This window comes from Haliotis cracherodii, unplaced genomic scaffold, assembly GCF_022045235.1.
Source record: "Haliotis cracherodii isolate W230 unplaced genomic scaffold, xgHalCrac1.p SCAF_9, whole genome shotgun sequence".
NCBI lineage: Eukaryota > Metazoa > Mollusca > Gastropoda > Lepetellida > Haliotidae > Haliotis > Haliotis cracherodii.
Genome location: NW_027266343.1, coordinates 22,676,912 through 22,696,665, shown reverse-complemented (window position 1 = coordinate 22,696,665; position 19,754 = coordinate 22,676,912). Strand labels below are relative to the sequence as shown.

General features: G+C 38.0%; 1 protein-coding gene across 1 annotated transcript; it reads left to right on the top strand.

Annotated features, from left to right (window-relative positions):
* Window positions 1-338: 338 nt before the first annotated feature.
* Window positions 339-12,417, top strand: LOC139452470 (dopamine receptor 2-like). Its single transcript, XM_071233960.1, has 2 exons — window positions 339-406; window positions 8,961-12,417. Exon 2 carries the CDS (start codon window positions 9,714-9,716, stop codon window positions 11,196-11,198), a length of 1,485 nt encoding a protein of 494 aa, XP_071090061.1. The 5' UTR covers window positions 339-406; window positions 8,961-9,713; the 3' UTR covers window positions 11,199-12,417.
* Window positions 12,418-19,754: the final 7,337 nt, after the last annotated feature.

Here is a 19,754-nt window from a genome sequence, read left to right as displayed (position 1 = left end):
GTGCTGTGAACCTTTTCAATACTCTGCTCGGAAGCAAGATCAATTTCCAGCCACGCGTTGAATGATGGACGAATATTTCGATATTGTGGCCAGCAGTAAAATTTTAAGAGAACAATCTTCAGAGTCGATGTTTGACGAGAGCAAAGAAAAACTTTCTATCAGTCGATTTCAGTAATTGACATCATCTCGTTTATGCTCCCTCTCTTGGCGGCTGGCAACCGGCTGAGACCGGCTACAAGCCTCGCTCGCGTGGATCACGCACCGCAGCCTATTCATCCAGTCTCAATACCTTCTAATTCCATCAATTAGCTCAAAGTTACTGACGATGTAGAAGCTTCGAGGCGCATGCGTACTATGGCTGTAGCTCTTTTATCTCTGCTGTCCCACATGTGACAACAATTCAAAGGTAGGTTATGAATGAATGTTATTTGTTTGTCAGCGGATTTGCTAAACACTAGAGCTTGAGCTATGATGTCGTTGGTAAAGCACGTTTTCTATAGGACAGATAGGAAATTTAGCATAGAAGAGGAAAGACCCTTATGAATTTTGAAGAAAATACGAGCAAAACCGATTACTATAGCAATTATAAGTCACATAACCATTCTTAATTTCTTTAGACGATTATACATTAATTCTTTCACAGAAAAGACACACAAAATATGAATACTCGATAATCATAGACGTTAGACTCTTATAACTTATTAATATACATCTGGCAAAATATTGATTTTTCTCTTGTTCACGTTTCGTATTACGCAGATTTGAGAGAGAAGGAAAACCAGTTATAAAATGAAAATATAATTCAAAATAGGTTGGGATTTTGAGTGTAAATCACCTGTAACTGTACATATTACCAATAGACGTTATGTCTGAGTCGATTAAATCCTTAACCTAGCTTGCTGTTGTTTCTGTGTGTCTGGTATCTGCTGACGTACTCCTCGGTCGCCAAACTCATCTTGAATATGTGCTCAAGGGTACATTAAAAGCATCACTAGAACAATATTTCTGAAAACATTTGCACATACCAACAGCTTAACGTTCTCTGTGTAATGCTCTACAACTTTTCCATATTAAATGCAGGATTCTTATAACATTAGCACATGTGATTACCATGCACAAACATCCATACATAAACACGGATGTTTACATATGCTGGTACTGGTGTAGGCTTACCCTTGTCTGCATAAACAATCAGAGTTGTGCACCATACACAAGGCAGCATCCGAGGAATTGAAAGGTTTCGTATTTCGTACCGCTCAAGGTGTAGTCATTCATCGTACAAAAGGGCAAAAACAAAGCCAGATAATGGACAAAGCACGGTTAATAGTAATGACCGATCGTTAATTAGCTATCAAACTTGTTTTGGATAAATATTGACAATAACCAACGCATATGTAACATTTGTATCGGAAGTATAATTTAGGCAACATAACTTGATGATCGGAACATGTTTTGGCCTGTAATTGTACCAAATCCTCGAAGTCATGGTAGATTTAGTGTTCTCGTCTGTCACGTTGCAAGATACAAGCCAAACCCTAGGTATCTTTATTTATATTTATTGTATTATAACCACGAGACACATTGATGCTTCAGCTGATTCATAAAGAGTTTTGTTAAATAGCGTGCATTGTACTTGAAATATCTTAAGGCTCTTGACGCATTAATTAACACGTTTGAGGTGAGCTAACATACAGCAAGTAATATTTCGAGGCTATACTAAGAACTTTTCACGTATGTTAATTCACGTTCAAATAATCCCAATATAACGATTACGCGCTCTAACGTAAGAGACGATGGTGATATATAAAGGTAACACTATGGTCTTTTCTTTGTTGTTGGATCGGGTGTCCAAGGTCGGTGACAAGATTGATTCATGTCACTGTACCCTGACAGTGTGAAACGTTGCTCATAATATCAACCAATGGTGCGTCTGGTTATTTACACGTTCTTGTCTTTGAAAGGCATTTAGAAGTGATACACATAAGGAAGAGAATTTATGGATGTCAACTTCTTGATTATCAGAAACACAACGTTTCGGTGTATATGCTTACTCCTTCATCCTACACGTTATATAGCTGGAATATTGTTCTCTACGATATAAGATATTAATATTGTCCATTCTTTTCAAGAAGTCGCCAACTTTGCACAAACATGTACCAAGTGATAAAAGTGCATTTTTTTGTTTCGAATATGTATCCGTATTAATACGTGATGGGCTTAAATTAAAACAATATTGGACATTGCTGATTTTATTGTAAAATTTGTCTAAGAGTGGAATAGAAGGGTTTCCCAAGGTTCTCATATAAACTCTAAGAGGGGTAACCTTCTCACACTGGCAATGCTTGGTGCTGTATGTAATTTCTGGTGTTTTCAAAAGAAGGCGAACGAGGGATCTGCTGATGGATTTGCAAGGACTTACAAAAACTATTCTGGGACATTACAACAGATGCAGTATATGCTTTGTTTTACCTCCGGTCCTGCGATTAAGGAGGTGTTCTGAAAAACGTGGCTATTCCGTAACAGAATGCACAAGACAGCCATTATGCTTGACATAAACGCGGCGGCAGCAGCAACAATGGTGTGTGTTAAAAAGTTTTATTGTTGTTATCAAGTGAACTCTTGTACTGTGGATGAGAAACCTAAGCTGACCTCATATAAGTCATGATACTATTCACTGCGGGTCATGTGATATAGTCGGGTCCTGCCGCGAAAGTTGGTCTGGTAATCATTGAATGTTGCCTTCTTATTATTGTCCCAAAATGTCAAATATAAACATTAGAATCTAAAGTGTTGTAAACTACAATAGACTCCATGCATATATTATATATATGAAGTTAAACCAAAAGTTGAATAGATCGACAATGCATTTATTTCCAAATTCACTAACCCACAAGCCCCCAGGGACTTTCCAAAACACATTACAAATGTAGCATTTGCAAAAACAAGTCAGAATGAAATGTTTATTCAAGTTTCAAAAACAGGTAATATGTCAATTTGTCCGTGAACCGTTCAGAAACAAGATGTTCTTATAAAATGATAAAGAATATTCCTGTTGGAATCGAAACATTCATTGAAATAGCTTGATGTCATCCTACTACCATTCATTTTTGTTTAATTAATTGTCAAAATAATAGTAAAGTTCTTCGTATGTGTTTTCCTCATACACATTCAATACTGATTTGATGTAAATATGTAAATATATTTTCTTTGTAGAATTTTAAATGTATTTTTTTTCGTGGATATCATTTACACGTAACTCTGTAAGGTAACTTACAGATATTCTATCAAATTACTACTTATAACACCCTTGTGTTGAATTTTCGCGCCAAGCTCATAACCGCGAAGCATTACATGTAGGTCAACGCGTTGGCGTGTGGGTCACGTAGTAGGGCAAGTCCTGGAAGCTATATTTTGGGAACCACCTGCAGCAGACGAATGTTTGGTGACGTAAGAAACAGAAGGGTGGCAGCTGCGTAAAACAGATGCTCATAACTAATATAGATTATTTATTAATTGAGTGTGTTTGGACTGCCGATGTCCCGGTACTGCCTTCCTAGAACTGAATTTATCGATGGTGTCTTTAGAAACTCATACTTAATGAACTAATTTGATTTCCACGTAGATTGAGACGCGTATTTTAGAAATAAGTCAATATTCTTACCTAAATGTTCGACAGCACTAGCTGATGAATCTCTGTCAGAGTGAAAACTGAAATGAATGACTGATCGTTTAGTCCCTGCACAGGCACAGTACAGTGCTCGGGTTATCGCGATCTGATCCTGGGACTATTCACTGAAGTTAGTATGCATGTTATTTCTTTAAACTATATCATTTAAAGTCCGCAGTATTCTATATATATATCGGTATACACGGGGGTCTGTAACTAATTAATTCCGGCCATAGAAACCAGTAGTTCAAAACTTCAAATATTGAGCAAAGGTGCACGACGTCGTGGTTCAATGAAACCTTGTCACCAAGCCTCACCATCCAATCCATTTTGGTGGACTCATAGAATACAAGCAAAGGTTACAGGGATCTATTCTAAACAGGACACCACGCGGAATATATAGAAAAGGATCAATTCTAAATACTTAAAAGGATCACGAGGCGAGGTGTAAACACGTAGTGTGAAGAGATTACAACAATTTACAGTTTGTTTTGACAAAGCAAATATTGCCAACACTATCAACCGTGCTGTCCTATCTCTCCGGGTTAGACTCTGCTAGAGCTGCTCAGGAGCACTTGATGAATGTACCACCACATGCACCAACAATCAGGGCAATTATCATTTTCAATATTCATCATTCCGTCTTTTTTATACACGAAGAATATATTACCGTTATACGTTAACATACACGAATAACAGCTACATTATTGCCCATGACATTAGTCGAGGTTGGGTCAAACCAGTTGTTGACAGTCTGAACAGCTATCCACGCCGATGATTAATGATGACACAGAATACGTTGTTATGTGTCCTCGTAACATACATGCACTTCAGCTCCCATCTTGTACTAATCCGATATATATTTTATGGTCCATAGGAATTCGAGGTGCGTGTGTACGTCAATACGTCCATTTCTTATATATATATATATATATATATATATATATATATATATATATATATATATATATATATATATCTTTGATCAAGGCAGCTATATTTTCCTCTCTGACGCTTTTGGTCCCAACCTCCATACCGCCATTATGAGTTTCACACCCTTCCCTGTTATAATGATGTTTCGTCAGACACAATGACACAAGTCATTATTGGACAGATGAATCCTGATCTTCCTTATTCAGTCCTATAGTTATTTCTCCACTGTCCAACTGCTGACTGCATACTAGGAATGTATGCTTCTGTTGTAACATTGCCTGGCCTAGCTTTCTTCATACTTAAATGTTTGATGACTTTTCTCAATGCTATCATGCATTGTTAATATATTCCTAAAGGAGAAAATGGGCTCAGTTGCTATCTTGCTTCTAGTTCAATGGATTGCAATGGCTAACGTACAAGTGGTTGCAATGTAGAATTATGACTCCACTTGCCATTTTCTTCCTGCATACAGAAGACCTCTTGGGTTACAACAAGAGATATATTCTCACCAGGTTACCACCTTCTGGAAAAAAACCCATCGCCGCTGATATATTGTCAGTGATTGTATAAAAGTGTCTTTCTGCTTTTTACAACAAAATCTATTCAATACGAGTTCATGTATCAATCACTGAGTCTAAATACTTCATTTGATCAGGCCTTTGGGTTCGCAACATCAATCAAGATAAAGCTAACTCGTTGCTATTGTGGGCAAGTTTAACATTAAACTCGTATTATTTGTACAGTCTTCGACATTAAGGACGAATGGGAACTGATGATGTTCAAATGAGATTTAAAAATAGTTCAACTAACTTTTTAAGAGGCACATTTATGGCATGGATAACAATAGTATAGTACGTGCACTTACTTGCTGTATGAAAGTTGGTATTTTGGTTGAAAGCCCCAGCCATTTATAGTTTGCAGAATAACTTGGATCGGTCGTTTGGCCAGTAACCTCTTCCACAAAGATAATCACTTTCACAATTCCCCACATTTCTGGATATTCCATTCCCAACTAATAATATTTCCATGAGTCAGTGGATTTGCGGTAGACGTTCACTGTTCTTGTGACCTTATCACAACATCCAAGTAAGAAGCTTAACTATGCGTGGCATACCTAGCTCCTTTGGGTTTGAAGTTACTGTTTGTTGGAAATTCATAGACAACTGTTTTGCTTCAACAACCAAACCAAGGGTAACATCATTTCAGCATCCATATTCGTAAATACATAACGTGACAAAGCGGAAACTGATAGTAGAAAGATGTACAAACTAGTTGGGCGTGATCAGTGGCGGATCCTTTATATCGGTAAACACATTGGATAGACAGACTGCTGTATCGATAATGGAGTGTACAAACTGGCTGCACGTGATCATCAGTTGCTGTCTACATCTATATCCCGCACAAACCATGTTAATATTGACATTTCTTTCCACATCAGCATTGTTCTCGCTTCATCGGTAAACGATATCGAATTTGTTGTCTGCTAATGAGGAAAGCCTATTATAGCCGAAGTATTGACCTCGGCACAACTCAAAATATAGATAAGAAGCTTAGTGTCTTTATCTAAAGTAAATGCCACTATTCTGATAAAGAATTGCAGTAAGACCCTGGATATTCGCGTCCGTGCTCACCCTTACCCTGTACAGATTAAGACATTCGTTTTTATTTGATGACATTGTTTTTATTATTTTACTTCTTAAAAGCAGCTTTTAACAATGATCATTTGCTTATTAATACATCAATGTTTTGAATAAAAAAAACTGATATTACAATTTCAGTGAAAGGCTGTATGAGACACGAAGTAACGAAGTTCGTGTCACAGTGCGTAGATATCCTTGCGACGCACATGTACCTGACACCAATACTTACCCGACTCCTTTTGTAATGTAAGTCTACAAAAGGACGGTTAATTTTGTTATTTTAAGCACTGTATTTCACTTGCTGTGTGCAATGTATGGGTCATACATTTAGTATAGAAGCATGAGCAGTCTAAGCGATGCTGTTCGTATTTTGGCGACGTCGGCCCCTTGAACATCCGTATTTACCCGCTAATAATCATGTTTCTTGTTTGTGGCTCAATTTTATGTCTTCATCTAACTATTGGTATATAAAAAGATCTAATATTTAACATGACTTAAACGTAAACTACAGAGGGAATGGTTTCGGAAAATGTTGATAAATCTCAATGTGTTCAATCGTATCCCTAATTTGAATTTGTGAATGTGTGGAATTAACCATATAAAGGTAACCAAATCACACACATTTCATACGACTTTGAGGCATGAGAAAAATTAGGGAGAGAGACCCCAGGGTGGATCAAGATAACAGTTCTGACATACGCATACGAGCATGTCTGTGTATTAGTCAAGTCATGTGTCTCTGTTAGACACGCCATCTCGGAACGTTTGTGATAATTACGTTCAGATCACCCTTGGAGACAAGCGGGATGCTGATACTTTACGTACATGTTTCATATATGAAAACATAGCAAAATGCGTGAGCCAGAGGATTATTGTGGCCTTATCATGACTCGTGAGTATTCACGAAAATAACCACATGTACTTTAATAACTCTTATTTTCACATTAAAATTCTCAGAATGGAGATATAAACTTTTCCTTAAAATAATCAAGTAGTTGTTCCTGGGGAGGTGTTTTAATACGATGTAGTCATGTTATGACATTCAAAGTGGCTCTCTGCAAAGGATGACCTGCTAGTCATCATTCTCCTTCGTGTCTGATATCATATGACAAAGTGAGATACCTTTTCAGCCACGGAATACCACCTGAGGTAGAATTAAGTGGAATACCCGATAACAACCATTGAAGTACCTGTAATGTGGTTCACGACACTAAGCATGATAATGATTCCCCTTAAGCCAGTTTCATGGCTGAAATTTGTATATATATATATATATATATATATATATATATATATATATATATATTTATATACATAAAAGATTTGAATAGCGGATGATACCTCCCACTTGATGGATCTGTCTATCTATCTATCTATCTATCTATCTATCTACGATTGGCAGAGATAATTCTGAAGCCACGCCCACCATTACTGGAGCCTGAAAAGTTACACGGTATTTTATAAATGACACAGTCCAGATGGCACCTTTCATTGTAAACAAGGTTTTTATTTTCATATTTGTGTGAACTCACTTGGTGATCCGTCTGCAAACCCACTTGTGTCTTACCGCTGTCATTGATTGTGTTCACAGTTCTAAATACTGACAGCAAGTGTCTAGCGAATTTAATAAAAAACAGGACGTGTGACGTGTGACACGTGTGACATCATTCAGACGGTTTGGTACAAATAAACTCTTCCAATAACCGTTCATTTGCATCAGTCACTATATGGCTGAGATACTGCCGATGTGACGTAAAACTTTAACTCACTCACTCACTCATTTGCATCACCGTTTTGCCGGCCGTTGAGCGACAGGTGAAATGCTTCTCGAGCGCTAACTATTCTTCAGAGAGAGAGAGAGAGAGTGTATAAAACATATCAGACCGTAACGTCACATCTACTGCGTTACAATAGTAAGGCTAATGGTGTATAGAACGTGTATGCTTTGGTACAATAATAGAAAAGTTCATTTAATTTCCGTGTATACTTCTACTCAATGATTGTTAACAAAGTTCTTCTGCCACACTTTTTGAAAGCCTCCCATTTATTCCAATTAATGTTACTTATGGACGACCTCACAATGGTTATTATCGGGGATTCACCTTCAATCTACCTTAGTGGGTATTCCGTGGCTGAAAAGATCCTTATTATCTCACATTGTTCATTAGAGCCGACTATTAATCAGTACCACATGCGTAGTTTCTCTCCTGGCACATATCAGGCAAGTTGTGATACAACTAACGTACACGCACGCAACCACGCCCGCCCGCACGTCCGCACACATACTTTAAAGTCTTACAAGAGGTTGAACATTTGCACAAAAGATTTGAATGGGGCACAATATAAATATGTATGTTCTATTTGTGTTCTGTTGTTATATGTATGGTTCATCTTGAGATTTATGATTACGATATGTATGTGTACAACCAAACATTTGAGCTATTTTTTAACAGAAGGTTTTATTATTTGATACCAGTGTTTCCCAGAAAGCAACATATAATGTCTAGGACTCCGGCATAACGTGTATTAAATATAACGTCCCTTATGATTTACCATTACATCCATTGTTCTACCAGTATGATCACTAAATCTTTCTTTTCTCTATTGTAAGAAATAATGTTCAGCAAGTAGAAACGCTGTTAATGCCATTTCCCGCCATGAATACAGACACTCCTTAGTTAGATACAAGTGAGAGCTCTCATCGATTTCTACCGTTTCAGATCGAGCTGGAAGACCTCTGAACGAATGTGGGCATCTCAGCATGGTAACAGTTGCGTGTGTATCATGAAACAATTTCGTATTCTCCATTGTGTCAACTTCTTTTTGGAGATTGTGGTTGCAAGGACGGGACATAAACAATACTACTTCCATAGCTACAAGGAGACGTTCTACAGTTTTTCATAACGTGGCTGAAATCAGATGATGATGAAATGAAATGGCTACAGTGTGCATCGAAGTCGATACCTTCTTCTCTCACGCCCTGGCTTAATTCTTCCTTCTGCTACACTTGGGGCAGTATTACACGGACGATTTAACTGAAGGAGGTTTGGCTCCCTACATCGACGAGAGAAAACGTCTCGCACAGTCCTTGTCTGGTCTGCTATTCATGTTTTGCTGATGGGATGTATGCACAACAAAGAAGCGAGCCTCGGGGATATAAACCTATTTCACTGCGTTCCTTGTACGCAAAGTTTGGATGGACAGTATCGTGCTGAATTGGATATAAGTGATTCTTAATGATGGTCAACTATCTGGAATATCCAGCAGTTGTTTGCCTTCGAAATTTTTAGTGCATGGAGTTTGAGATTCATACCACAAGCTCCTTCTGAGTTCATCTAAATATGAGGATCGATATAATTCCCGGCGATATTACCAGTCTAATAGATGTTTTGTCATCTCCCAAAACGTGTTTTTCGGAACAAAGATTGTGATTTGGGTTATGAAATTATGACACCAGGCGAACTTTCTTTGATATGCTTTGGTTTCTCTTCACCCAAACGAAGGAACAAGCTTATTCTGCTTCGGTTTCGCCGTTGAGTACTGTTGTCTGTAATGAATTGATGATATATGTGCATTATCACTGGATACCTTCCATTCGACGTGTTGTAAAGCATTTGGTTAATGTGTATTTAGAACACTGCAAACATAAGTACATGATCTACCTGCAGCTAAATTCTACGGAATGTTCAGTTCTGGAGCATAATGCTATGGAAAATGAAACGTTCCTTAATTGCACTGATATGAGAATGAAACATCCTGCTGTTGGGGTATTTCTCTCATGCTTTTCATTCATCACTATAGCCGGAAATATTATGGTCATAGTTGCAGTTTCAAAAGAGATATATCTCCGTACTGTGACTAATTATTTTATAGTCTCTCTTGCTGTGGCTGATATGATGGTTGGCGGAGTTGTGATGCCATTCAGCATCAGCCACGAAATGACCAATCAGGTGTGGTTATATGGAGCTGAGTGGTGTGACCTGTGGCACTCCTTGGACGTTCTGGCAAGTACAGCTTCCATCCTTAATCTGTGTGTTATTTCACTAGATAGATATTGGGCTATAACAGATCCAATAGCGTACCCAAGTAAAATGTCAACGTGTAAAGTGTGTCTATTGATCACGTTTGTGTGGCTCTGTTCAGCGGGAATTTCATTCCCAGCTATTGCTTGGTGGAAAGCAGTGATGCCTGCAGACCTGTCTAAAAATGAATGTATTTTCACAGACGACAGTGCATATCTAATATTTTCTTCCATCGTTTCCTTTTACGCTCCTACAATAGTGATGATGTTCGTCTATGGCAGAATATACTTAGCTGCAGTTGAGCAATCTAAGGGACTAAAGGAAGGAAGCAAGACAACATCAAATGGACTTCGAGATGGAGAAGTGATGACCCTTCGAATGCATAGGGGAGGTGCCAGGCGTCTTCACGATGAACCAATGCAAATAGAACGTTCAACTAGTGACAGTGAGGGCGATAGTCCTTCTCACATGTTACGTCATTCGAATAACACAGAATCCCACCATGGGACGCAGAGACAACCTAAATTCATCACAAAACGACTTCGCCATTTTGCAATAAGCAAGAAATTAACAAAGTTGGCACGAGAACAAAAAGCTGCCAAAACTCTTGGAATAGTGGTTGGTGTGTTCACAATGTGTTGGCTGCCGTTTTTTGTAACTAACGTCTTATTTGGCCTTTGCCATACTGACTGTGTACAATCACCAGAGATTCTTTTCCCAGTGTTTACCTGGCTAGGATACATCAACTCCGGTATGAACCCAATTATATATGCGTTATCTATGCGAGATTTTAGGCGAGCATTTGGTAAACTCTTATTCATTTGTTGTCCAAAATACCGTTATAGAAACCGTAAACGACAATATCACCATAACAGCATGTCAACTTCAAGCTTTTCTGTCAATTGTGGGGACCGCTGTGTGGCTCTTAAAATATAACGCGTATTAATTGTGTATTTCTGTGTAAACAGATTTGAATGGTTAAAACAACGTACACTGAATAAACTAGAAGTAATTCATGACTCTATCTACATGTTACATAAAATTCAGCCCTCAGGTCATATATTTACATACTATTAGTTGTCTGTTTTTTAAGACGTATTTCGATTTCTCACTTACGAAGTACAGGGAAATCATCACTTGTCATGTAACCAGTATGTTCAACTCGAAAGAAATTATTTTTAAATTTTGAAACAGATAATAGTTTTTACCTTCAAATGCCTGATGTAAAAACGGTTTCCTAAATCATTTTAGTATTCCAAGGATTATACATATCGCCCGCACCTATCAGCATCACAATACAAATGACGTATACATTTGATTGCAGCTGATAATAGTAGTTTTACGATAGTTTATAGTAGTTTACGTATAGATAAGTATTCCCTGCGAGTAAGCACACTTCAGCGTATCTGGCAAGTGCTTACAGAGGAGCGTTGGTGTATGCTTAGGGATGAACTTCCAACAAGCACACTTCAACCAGTGGCCTCTGATTTGTAGTTAACCTATGATGACAGCCATAATAGAATGATATGAAATGAATTCTTTATCTGATCAGATTAATTATCAAGAAACGAGAAGAGTATGGATGTGTTGGGATAAATGTGAATCACGTAAGCTCATTCATCAATTATTTAAAATAACGGAATGAGTACAAACAAAGTGACCATTGACCATCACGAAATTAAAGTTGTTTGCTTTCTTGAATTAGTTTGTGGCACATAGAACTCATGTCGCGTTGTGTGTGCACTATATACACATACTTAGTTTAGTTAAATACTTTCTAAGAGGCGTATTAGCGATCATAATAATGTTATGCGAAGAGACAAACTAGAACGTATCTATTGTTGTACTGTATAAAGAAACAGGCTCTGTGCACATACTTGTGATTTGGGATAACTTCTTTACGGAAGTGGATACTGAATTCAACATTCTTTGTGATATGAGTCACCAATGCTTTTCAGACAGTCAACAATGGACTAATAAAAATGAAAAAGTGCATATAGCATTATCAATCTTCTTGAGGTTAGTAAATTATGTGGCACTGTTCACAAAGAATTCTCCTTCTTCAGTTTTCTCCAACTATCTTAATGAATCCAAACAGGACTGTACCAAATATTCTGCCCTTAATGAATCTTATGTGTATCTACTCAATACGAAAATCATTGATGTGAAAAATGAGGAACGTGTCCCAACATATAGACAGATGAGAACAAAGTATCCTCTTCAAAGAAATAGTTCCTCCATTCCTATTACACGCAACTGATAAGCAAGGTTCTCATCTACCAAAACTTACTTAAATGTTTCATTTGCATTATCAGCACGGTTAGTTTTTGTCGAGCCTTTCTGAATGCCAATCAATACTTGGTTGCCATCATTATGAAGATCATGAGAACAGATTTTAGTTGCATAGCTACAGGCACTGCGGTGGAGTCCGATCATAATATACAAAGTAATCTAATTTGTATTTCTTTGCATTAAGATATGTGATAGCACTTTCTTTTTTTTTTTTAGTCCCAAGTAATATGATGCATCTTATTTATTAAGAGCAAAATGCGTTCACTAGAATGAATAAAAAAGCTGTAGTTTATTGTAGTATTACATATTAATGAGTAAATATATTTCATCTGTATTAAGTTAATGAAAGCAATTTTTAAACATTGGATGTTCATTAATGTAAAACCTTTAATTTGTCTATTTCAAAAATCTTAGTGTTCACTTCATAAAATGTATAGCGCTTTACACGACTACTGTCTAAATGGGTTAAGTATCGGTCAGGTATATGCGGACAACTAGTGAATGGTAGTTATGAAGGCCTCGACATATTCGCAGGTAGAAGACGATACTGGAATAGGTGTTGTTACTCTCCTCCCGTTCGCTACAAGAAATAGTTGCGGTTTCCTTACTCTAGAAAAGCACGTCTACCTGTCAGTAAAGGGAAGATGATCGTACACATTAATACGTAACAATTGAAACGATGCATCAATAATGAAATATTATGCAGATTGATCTTAACCTTGGGTGTTAAAGTATTTCCCTGTGAAAAGGATTGTGTGCAAAGGTTTGACTGATCAGTGGTTTACTTTTCAATGGATAATGCCTAAGACATTTAAAAAACGAAGAGAAATACTTCGTTTACTGAAATAGAAATAACGTAGTAATATTTACGGTTGTCCTGAGACAGAAACCCTGTCATTTAAACGTCCATCCAAGACCTCGCATGCGTATTTAAAAAGACGTCCTTTAGAAAATACTGAAAGAAAATGTAGCATAAGTTTTTGTTTCTTTTGATAATAAATGACACGTATTATTTCGGTCTTATTTATTTTCGGTACTTTTATACTTAGTAGCATGGTATCCGCTCCAGTGATTGGCCATGTATTTCCGATTGAATGTAAAGGTTAGTCGTGGTGTGTGAGATACTCCATATCATCAATGTGCACATCCATTAATCAACATAGATGTTATGTTTCTCGGTTATGTTTAAGGGCATCTGTTTTTGATACTCGAAGATAGGTAATGAAACGTTTGTCAAAAAATGTTTTATTTCGCTTTCATTTGAGAGGGACCAAATACACCTCATCACGTTAAGAAATAACGATTCGGGTTTAGTGCTTTGGTCTATTGTCTGCCAACTGTTTATAACGTATTACATTTTAGTATTACGCTATCATAAGCATTACCATTCTCAATACATTACCTCTTTGTGTTACGAATTGTCTTATTGTCAGTTTCCAAACATGTTTGTTTTAATGTTCAAAATTGATTCCCAGAAGGAAAGGTATGCGACATAGTACACATTGACGCACCACTAAAAATACTGAACAAACATGACCAGATAACTATTCTATCGCTGTCACCAGGTGTAAATTTGATACGCTTACTGCTTTCTCGTGACACACAGTTTTACTGACAAATTAATCTTACATCTTAAACCTGACATATTATCTATGACAGTCACTTGGTGTGGCTTCAAATTACTGAAGTTAACCATCCTTGTAGGAATTTTAATTAATTTCTGGACTGAAACATTGTATATAGTTCAGTACTGACAGTGTGATAAACCAATCTGATAAACTTTGTATCAGGATTCGATAAGTATGCTAATGAGGTACCTTAGCAGGAACTATTTGTAATACGCTGCATGCATCTAACCTATGTTTACTTACTCAGTCAACTGTTTCGGAATATTCTCAATATGTGTAGATGTATGTTTCACGTGTGTAGATGTTATTGTACACAAACATGGATTCAAATCACTTGGCACTATGTAATAAACGGGACGGTTGACTCAATAGTTGTCTTCACACTAGTTTTTACAGTTACTTTAGTGAGTGAAATTATGTCTTAAACGTCGATTATTGTACTTATGACATGATAAATAGCGTCTAAACGCCGTTGCGTTTCCGCATCGTAAATATATATCATGAATAAAAAAATATGTATTATAAAAAAGATATTTCTGATATATGATATTACGACACTGAAACACTAATAATGATAATGATGTCTTTTGGTGACACTTGTTACTGGAGCTCGTCTCAGTTTATGAAGAAAACGATGCTGCCTTTTAGATATGATCACTGTTTTTGTGCAGTCAGTACAATTATTGTAAATTAAAGATGTAATCATAGCAACAGACGTGACTTGAATAAGGCTATGTGTAAGACTAGCAGTTGTTTATCCTCACTACTATCAGTGCGGCGTCGGTCAATCCTCACCGGCGTATTGATTACATGTACCATAATATTAAATATTAATTGGGATGTACATTATTTAATAGGCAAGGTATGCATAAGCTAAATGGAAACATAACGGTTACTGAAAAGACTTCTGGCAGAAAAAAGATAATCCGATCGCTCATAAGACATATCACAACTGTGTTAACATGACATCAACTTTCACTCGCTGCAGTTGTGTAACTAGGAGGTTAAAATACTTGTTGGGGTTTATTTGAATGAAATAAGTAGCGATCAGTTCATTAGGTATATTATCATGTATAAGTTACTGTATGTGGAAGATAGGAGGGTAAAAGTTACTTTTCAGAAATATGTACCTATATTTGATCAGAAAATTATGATTATAGATGAAGGAATAATCGAAAATATCCCTTTCTGTTTCCCTTTCAGAGAATGTTGACCAACTGTTGACAATGGCTTCACATAATTCGACGTATTAACTTATTAGATTTATTCTTTCTCTCACATAGGTCATAGGCGAGTGGCTTATGGCTTATGGTTTTGTCCTAAGTGGGAGATATCTGCTTTCCCCTAACATTAAACTGTCAAAGATACCTCTCAGCACTTGAGTACTATGCGAATATATATATATATATATATATATATATATATATATATATAAGCTCAACTGTTAAGATATTTAACTTTAGATGTTTTCATTTGAAATCAACTGAAATAAGCCTTAATTAATTCTTAATTTCGACCGAGTCTAAGAACCCGTTTTCAAGCCCACGACGGGATCGCAGAATTGGAACATAACACCCGTCTGAGTTCAAAGGTCACGGGAAAGGTACCATCTTTTAACGTCTTTTGGTATGACGTGGCCGGGGATCGAACCCTGGACCTTCCGCTCTCCGGAAGGACGCTCTACCACTAGACCACGGATGAGGTCTCACAAAATGAGAAATTGAAGCAAATCTTGTACGGTTTTGTTGAGATCACGTTACGTGTTACATACCGCAATCCTAATCGGACGGTTATACAAATAGGGGTCAGTCACAAATAGTACTGTTCAAAGAGACTTGTAGCATATTGAGTCCTGAAAACCAGGTATATATATGTAGTATTCTGATGTTGTGTTGTTGCAGGAAGTCGTGTGTAGCCCAGGCAGGATGGGTCTTGGTTGGCCTGTGGTTTCCACCACACTTTCATCAGCATACCGTTCACCGCGCCTACGCCATATTCAAACTCCCTGCCGTCAGCTTGGGATATTTAGAAACGACTTTCATACGAGAACCCGTCTCCACTGTTGATGACGCCAGTTGCGATGCAATGAAGCCCAGTGCTTACGGTTCTCTCGCGGCAGGATTGGATGGCGGGCTGTATGACGACAGTTGAACTTGATTGGCGTTGGCACTCTAGACATACGCTGAACCAGAGAAGATCCGGGTTAGAATGGTCTTCAGCAAAACATGCTTGTCGTTAGTAGTGACTGACGGGATCGGGTGGTCAGGCTCGCTGAATTTGTTGATGCATGTCATCGTATCCCAGTTGCGTAGATCGATGCTCATGATGTCAATCATTGGGTTGTCTGTCACACAGCTGGACTATTGCTGAGTGCGACGTCAAACAACATCCGGTGCACGGGAGGTCAGCAGTACTGTTGGTCGGGGCTAAAAGCTCTCGAAGACGGTATAGATGGTGATCATTGGTTCCCTGAAAACATTGGCAAAATTATCAACGCTCTGGCTCGCTTGACGGTGCTCCGTGACTTGATCCCACTGTTGTCGTGTCAATCTTGGCAGTGATGTGAACACAGGCAGTGAATTTATACCCCTCTATTTTGTGGAGAATTGCATAGTCAAAAAACAAAAAAAACTCGTAAAATGTACAACTTTTGTCAACCTAATACAATAGCAAGATAACTTTAATTTCAAATGATTTTGAAAAACTTGCGTTCCTTTTGCGTCAAAGAAATATATCATAATGTACAATGTGCCCTTCTTTCACAAGCACTGCATTAATTGTCAATGAGAGGACCCTGTCCGTTGATATACCGGTTCATATGCCAACTGTCTATTGATCTGTCTGTGGTAGATTTGGGTAGATTTAACCATGTATGGTTGATGGTGTTGCAGTCCCGGTTGCAACTTCTCTACATATACCTCGAGGGATAGCATTACTGAATTTCATTTAGTATGTGTGTCTTCGTGTTTACACTGACAGTCATACAACAACCAGCTGTAACGCGGAATAAAGTAGTTCATCAAAAGGAGTGGTTACATTAGGATATATATGCTCAACTTGCTCTCCAGGAAATCTTTTTTTGGTTGGTTACAACACATGGATACAAATAATATGATTGTGGGTAAAAAGTCTCATAAGAACTACCCCAGTAAGCCTGTCACATTGACAGCGCGTCGTAATACATTTATATCAAATACGGGACGTCAAAATGGCCGGCACGATAAACGTGACGGGAAAGATTTCCGAAATTGTTCATGAACTTGTGACGGTTGCAAATGTTAGTCATCAGTGGACAATCATTGAAAGGTGATTATACAGATAATTATATGTTATCAGAAACAATGCTTCAGTCAGTGTTTACGTCATTTCAAGAATGCAGTCTTGTAAAAAACGTATAAACGTCAGAATGTGGTCATGTCACCAACCTCTCGTCCACTTGAAAAGCCACATATCGTATACCCTCTTTATGAAACAATTATTCATCACTGACCTCCATGAGCTTCAAGATGCTTTCAATGTGATTTAGATCAAGTGAAGCGTCAGGAAAATCCACCATGCCAACGTGGGTTTTCTGTAAATAGTACTTAAACCTGCGTTTGTGAACACTTACGTACGGGGCCGGGCATGACCCCTGCGTAAGACGAATGGTGTGTTACTTTGTCCAATAGCAGATTTCAAGAGGCCTTTGTGAAGAATTTGACAATACTTTTAATAAGTTCTAAATGTTACCCGCGACAAAGATATGGGGATTAACTCCCATCAAAGAGATATCACCCCACACTGCCCGACACGATGAACACTTCGGAGCCATTTTCCTCCTCGGGACCATAATTTAACAGATGTTCTGTAGAACTGTAACACTGACTCATCCTGTAAACATCACATTATCATTGACTTTCAGTGATTTTACCAGAACACCAGGCAGAGCGTTTCTCCATATGTGCGTTCATCAGTCATTTAAGGGATAATCCGTGAAAATGATTCCCAGTCTCCAGTGTCGTGTAGAGTTCTATTAACTGTCCATTCTAATGCCAGAGAACCCACTCCTCTTCTCACAAGTTCTAAACCGAGTTATTTAGAAGACCAAATAGGATGAGCGAGGGCAAGCTTATCAAGTCGTTTGCATCATAAATGGCCCGACGTCTCTATCCAGGCTTGACGCATTCATTACTGCCTGACCCAAACTTCTTTAGATTATCGTACATAATATTGAGAGTATTAATGCTGTTCAAACTCACACATAGTTTTGTACCTATTTTGTAAAGATAATAGAGATGGGTTTTTTTGTGAAATTCTGACACGATGAAGCGTCACTGAGTGATAAGCGCTTACTCTAGTCTAACTTTGCCAAATAGCTTCTGGGTTTTATTATTTTCAAAGCATGTGGCAAATCCATGGAGTCTTGTACATTATTCTTTCTGCTTCTCTATTAAGTCCCAAAACCGAAATGCTGATAATGATTCCCTGTAAATACCGATTTCACCTCCATATGATTCGAATAAGCTAATTTAAACCAACATTTTACCCCCTCTCCTTGTGTTGCAAGTCTACAGTTGTTGCTGTAGCACAAATCCTAATTAAAGTTTCTGCAAATCTTGTCACTCACACCTAAACGAACCACGCTTGCTGAAAACAACGTTCGACAGTCCAAGATGAGTTTGCATTCGTCAGAGTGATCTGACAGTGTTAGGTTTAGGCTTTGGTATGACCTGAAGATCTCTGATCACTTGTGAAGGCGTGCCCCAGCAAAATTCTTCTTTGGCGAATAGACCGATCCAGTCTGTCAATCAAAATTGGCGCATGCGTCATTTTCAGCCAATCAGAAGGCCGGGCGCGCTTTTGTGGATTTGTAAGACTTTCTTCCGGGTTTAAAACACAGGAACTCGATGATAGTGTGTATAGCATAATATATCGGTATAGAAAAAAAATTCACACCCCTCTCTATATATATAGACAAGGTGTGACACCCGCCATCTTGTTTCTTATTCATGATTTCGCACGCGGTTCGAATCACAGCTCGATATAACATGAAATATATTGGGGCTGAGTTATTGTGGGTCAAACGACACCCGAGAAGCGACATGGCTAAGGTGTGTGCTATTTTAACTCGCGATATCCATTACGTGTCCCAGGGATTAGATGTATACCTTTACCCAAACCCACAGGGTCGGGAGAATTTTTTTTAGGCTGATCAAGATGTGCGGTAGGCCTCACCATCAGTTAAATGTCGCCACCATCTTCCACAGGACCCACGTCAGCTCGAAGGTGAGTATTTGCACGAATTTCCGCACTTTTGCACATATGCATACTCAAATCGCAGGAACTCGATGATATTGTGTATAGCATGATATATCCGTATAGAAAAAAAAATTCACACCCCTCTATATATATAGACAAGGTGTGACACCCGCCATATTGGTTCTTTTTCAAGATTTCGCACTCGGTTCGAATCACAGTGCCCTGTGCAAACAGATTGGGGTAAAAACTAATAAGGTATAATTTCCTTACATTCTGCATTATTTTAGGATTGCATGGATATGTTAAAACCTTTAAAGAGGGACAGTTTACTGAC

Excerpts from the sequence above, each read along its gene's own strand:
- LOC139452470 (XM_071233960.1), top strand. The coding sequence starts at position 9,714 with ATGCTTTGGTTTCTCTTCACCCAAACGAAGGAACAAGCTTATTCTGCT.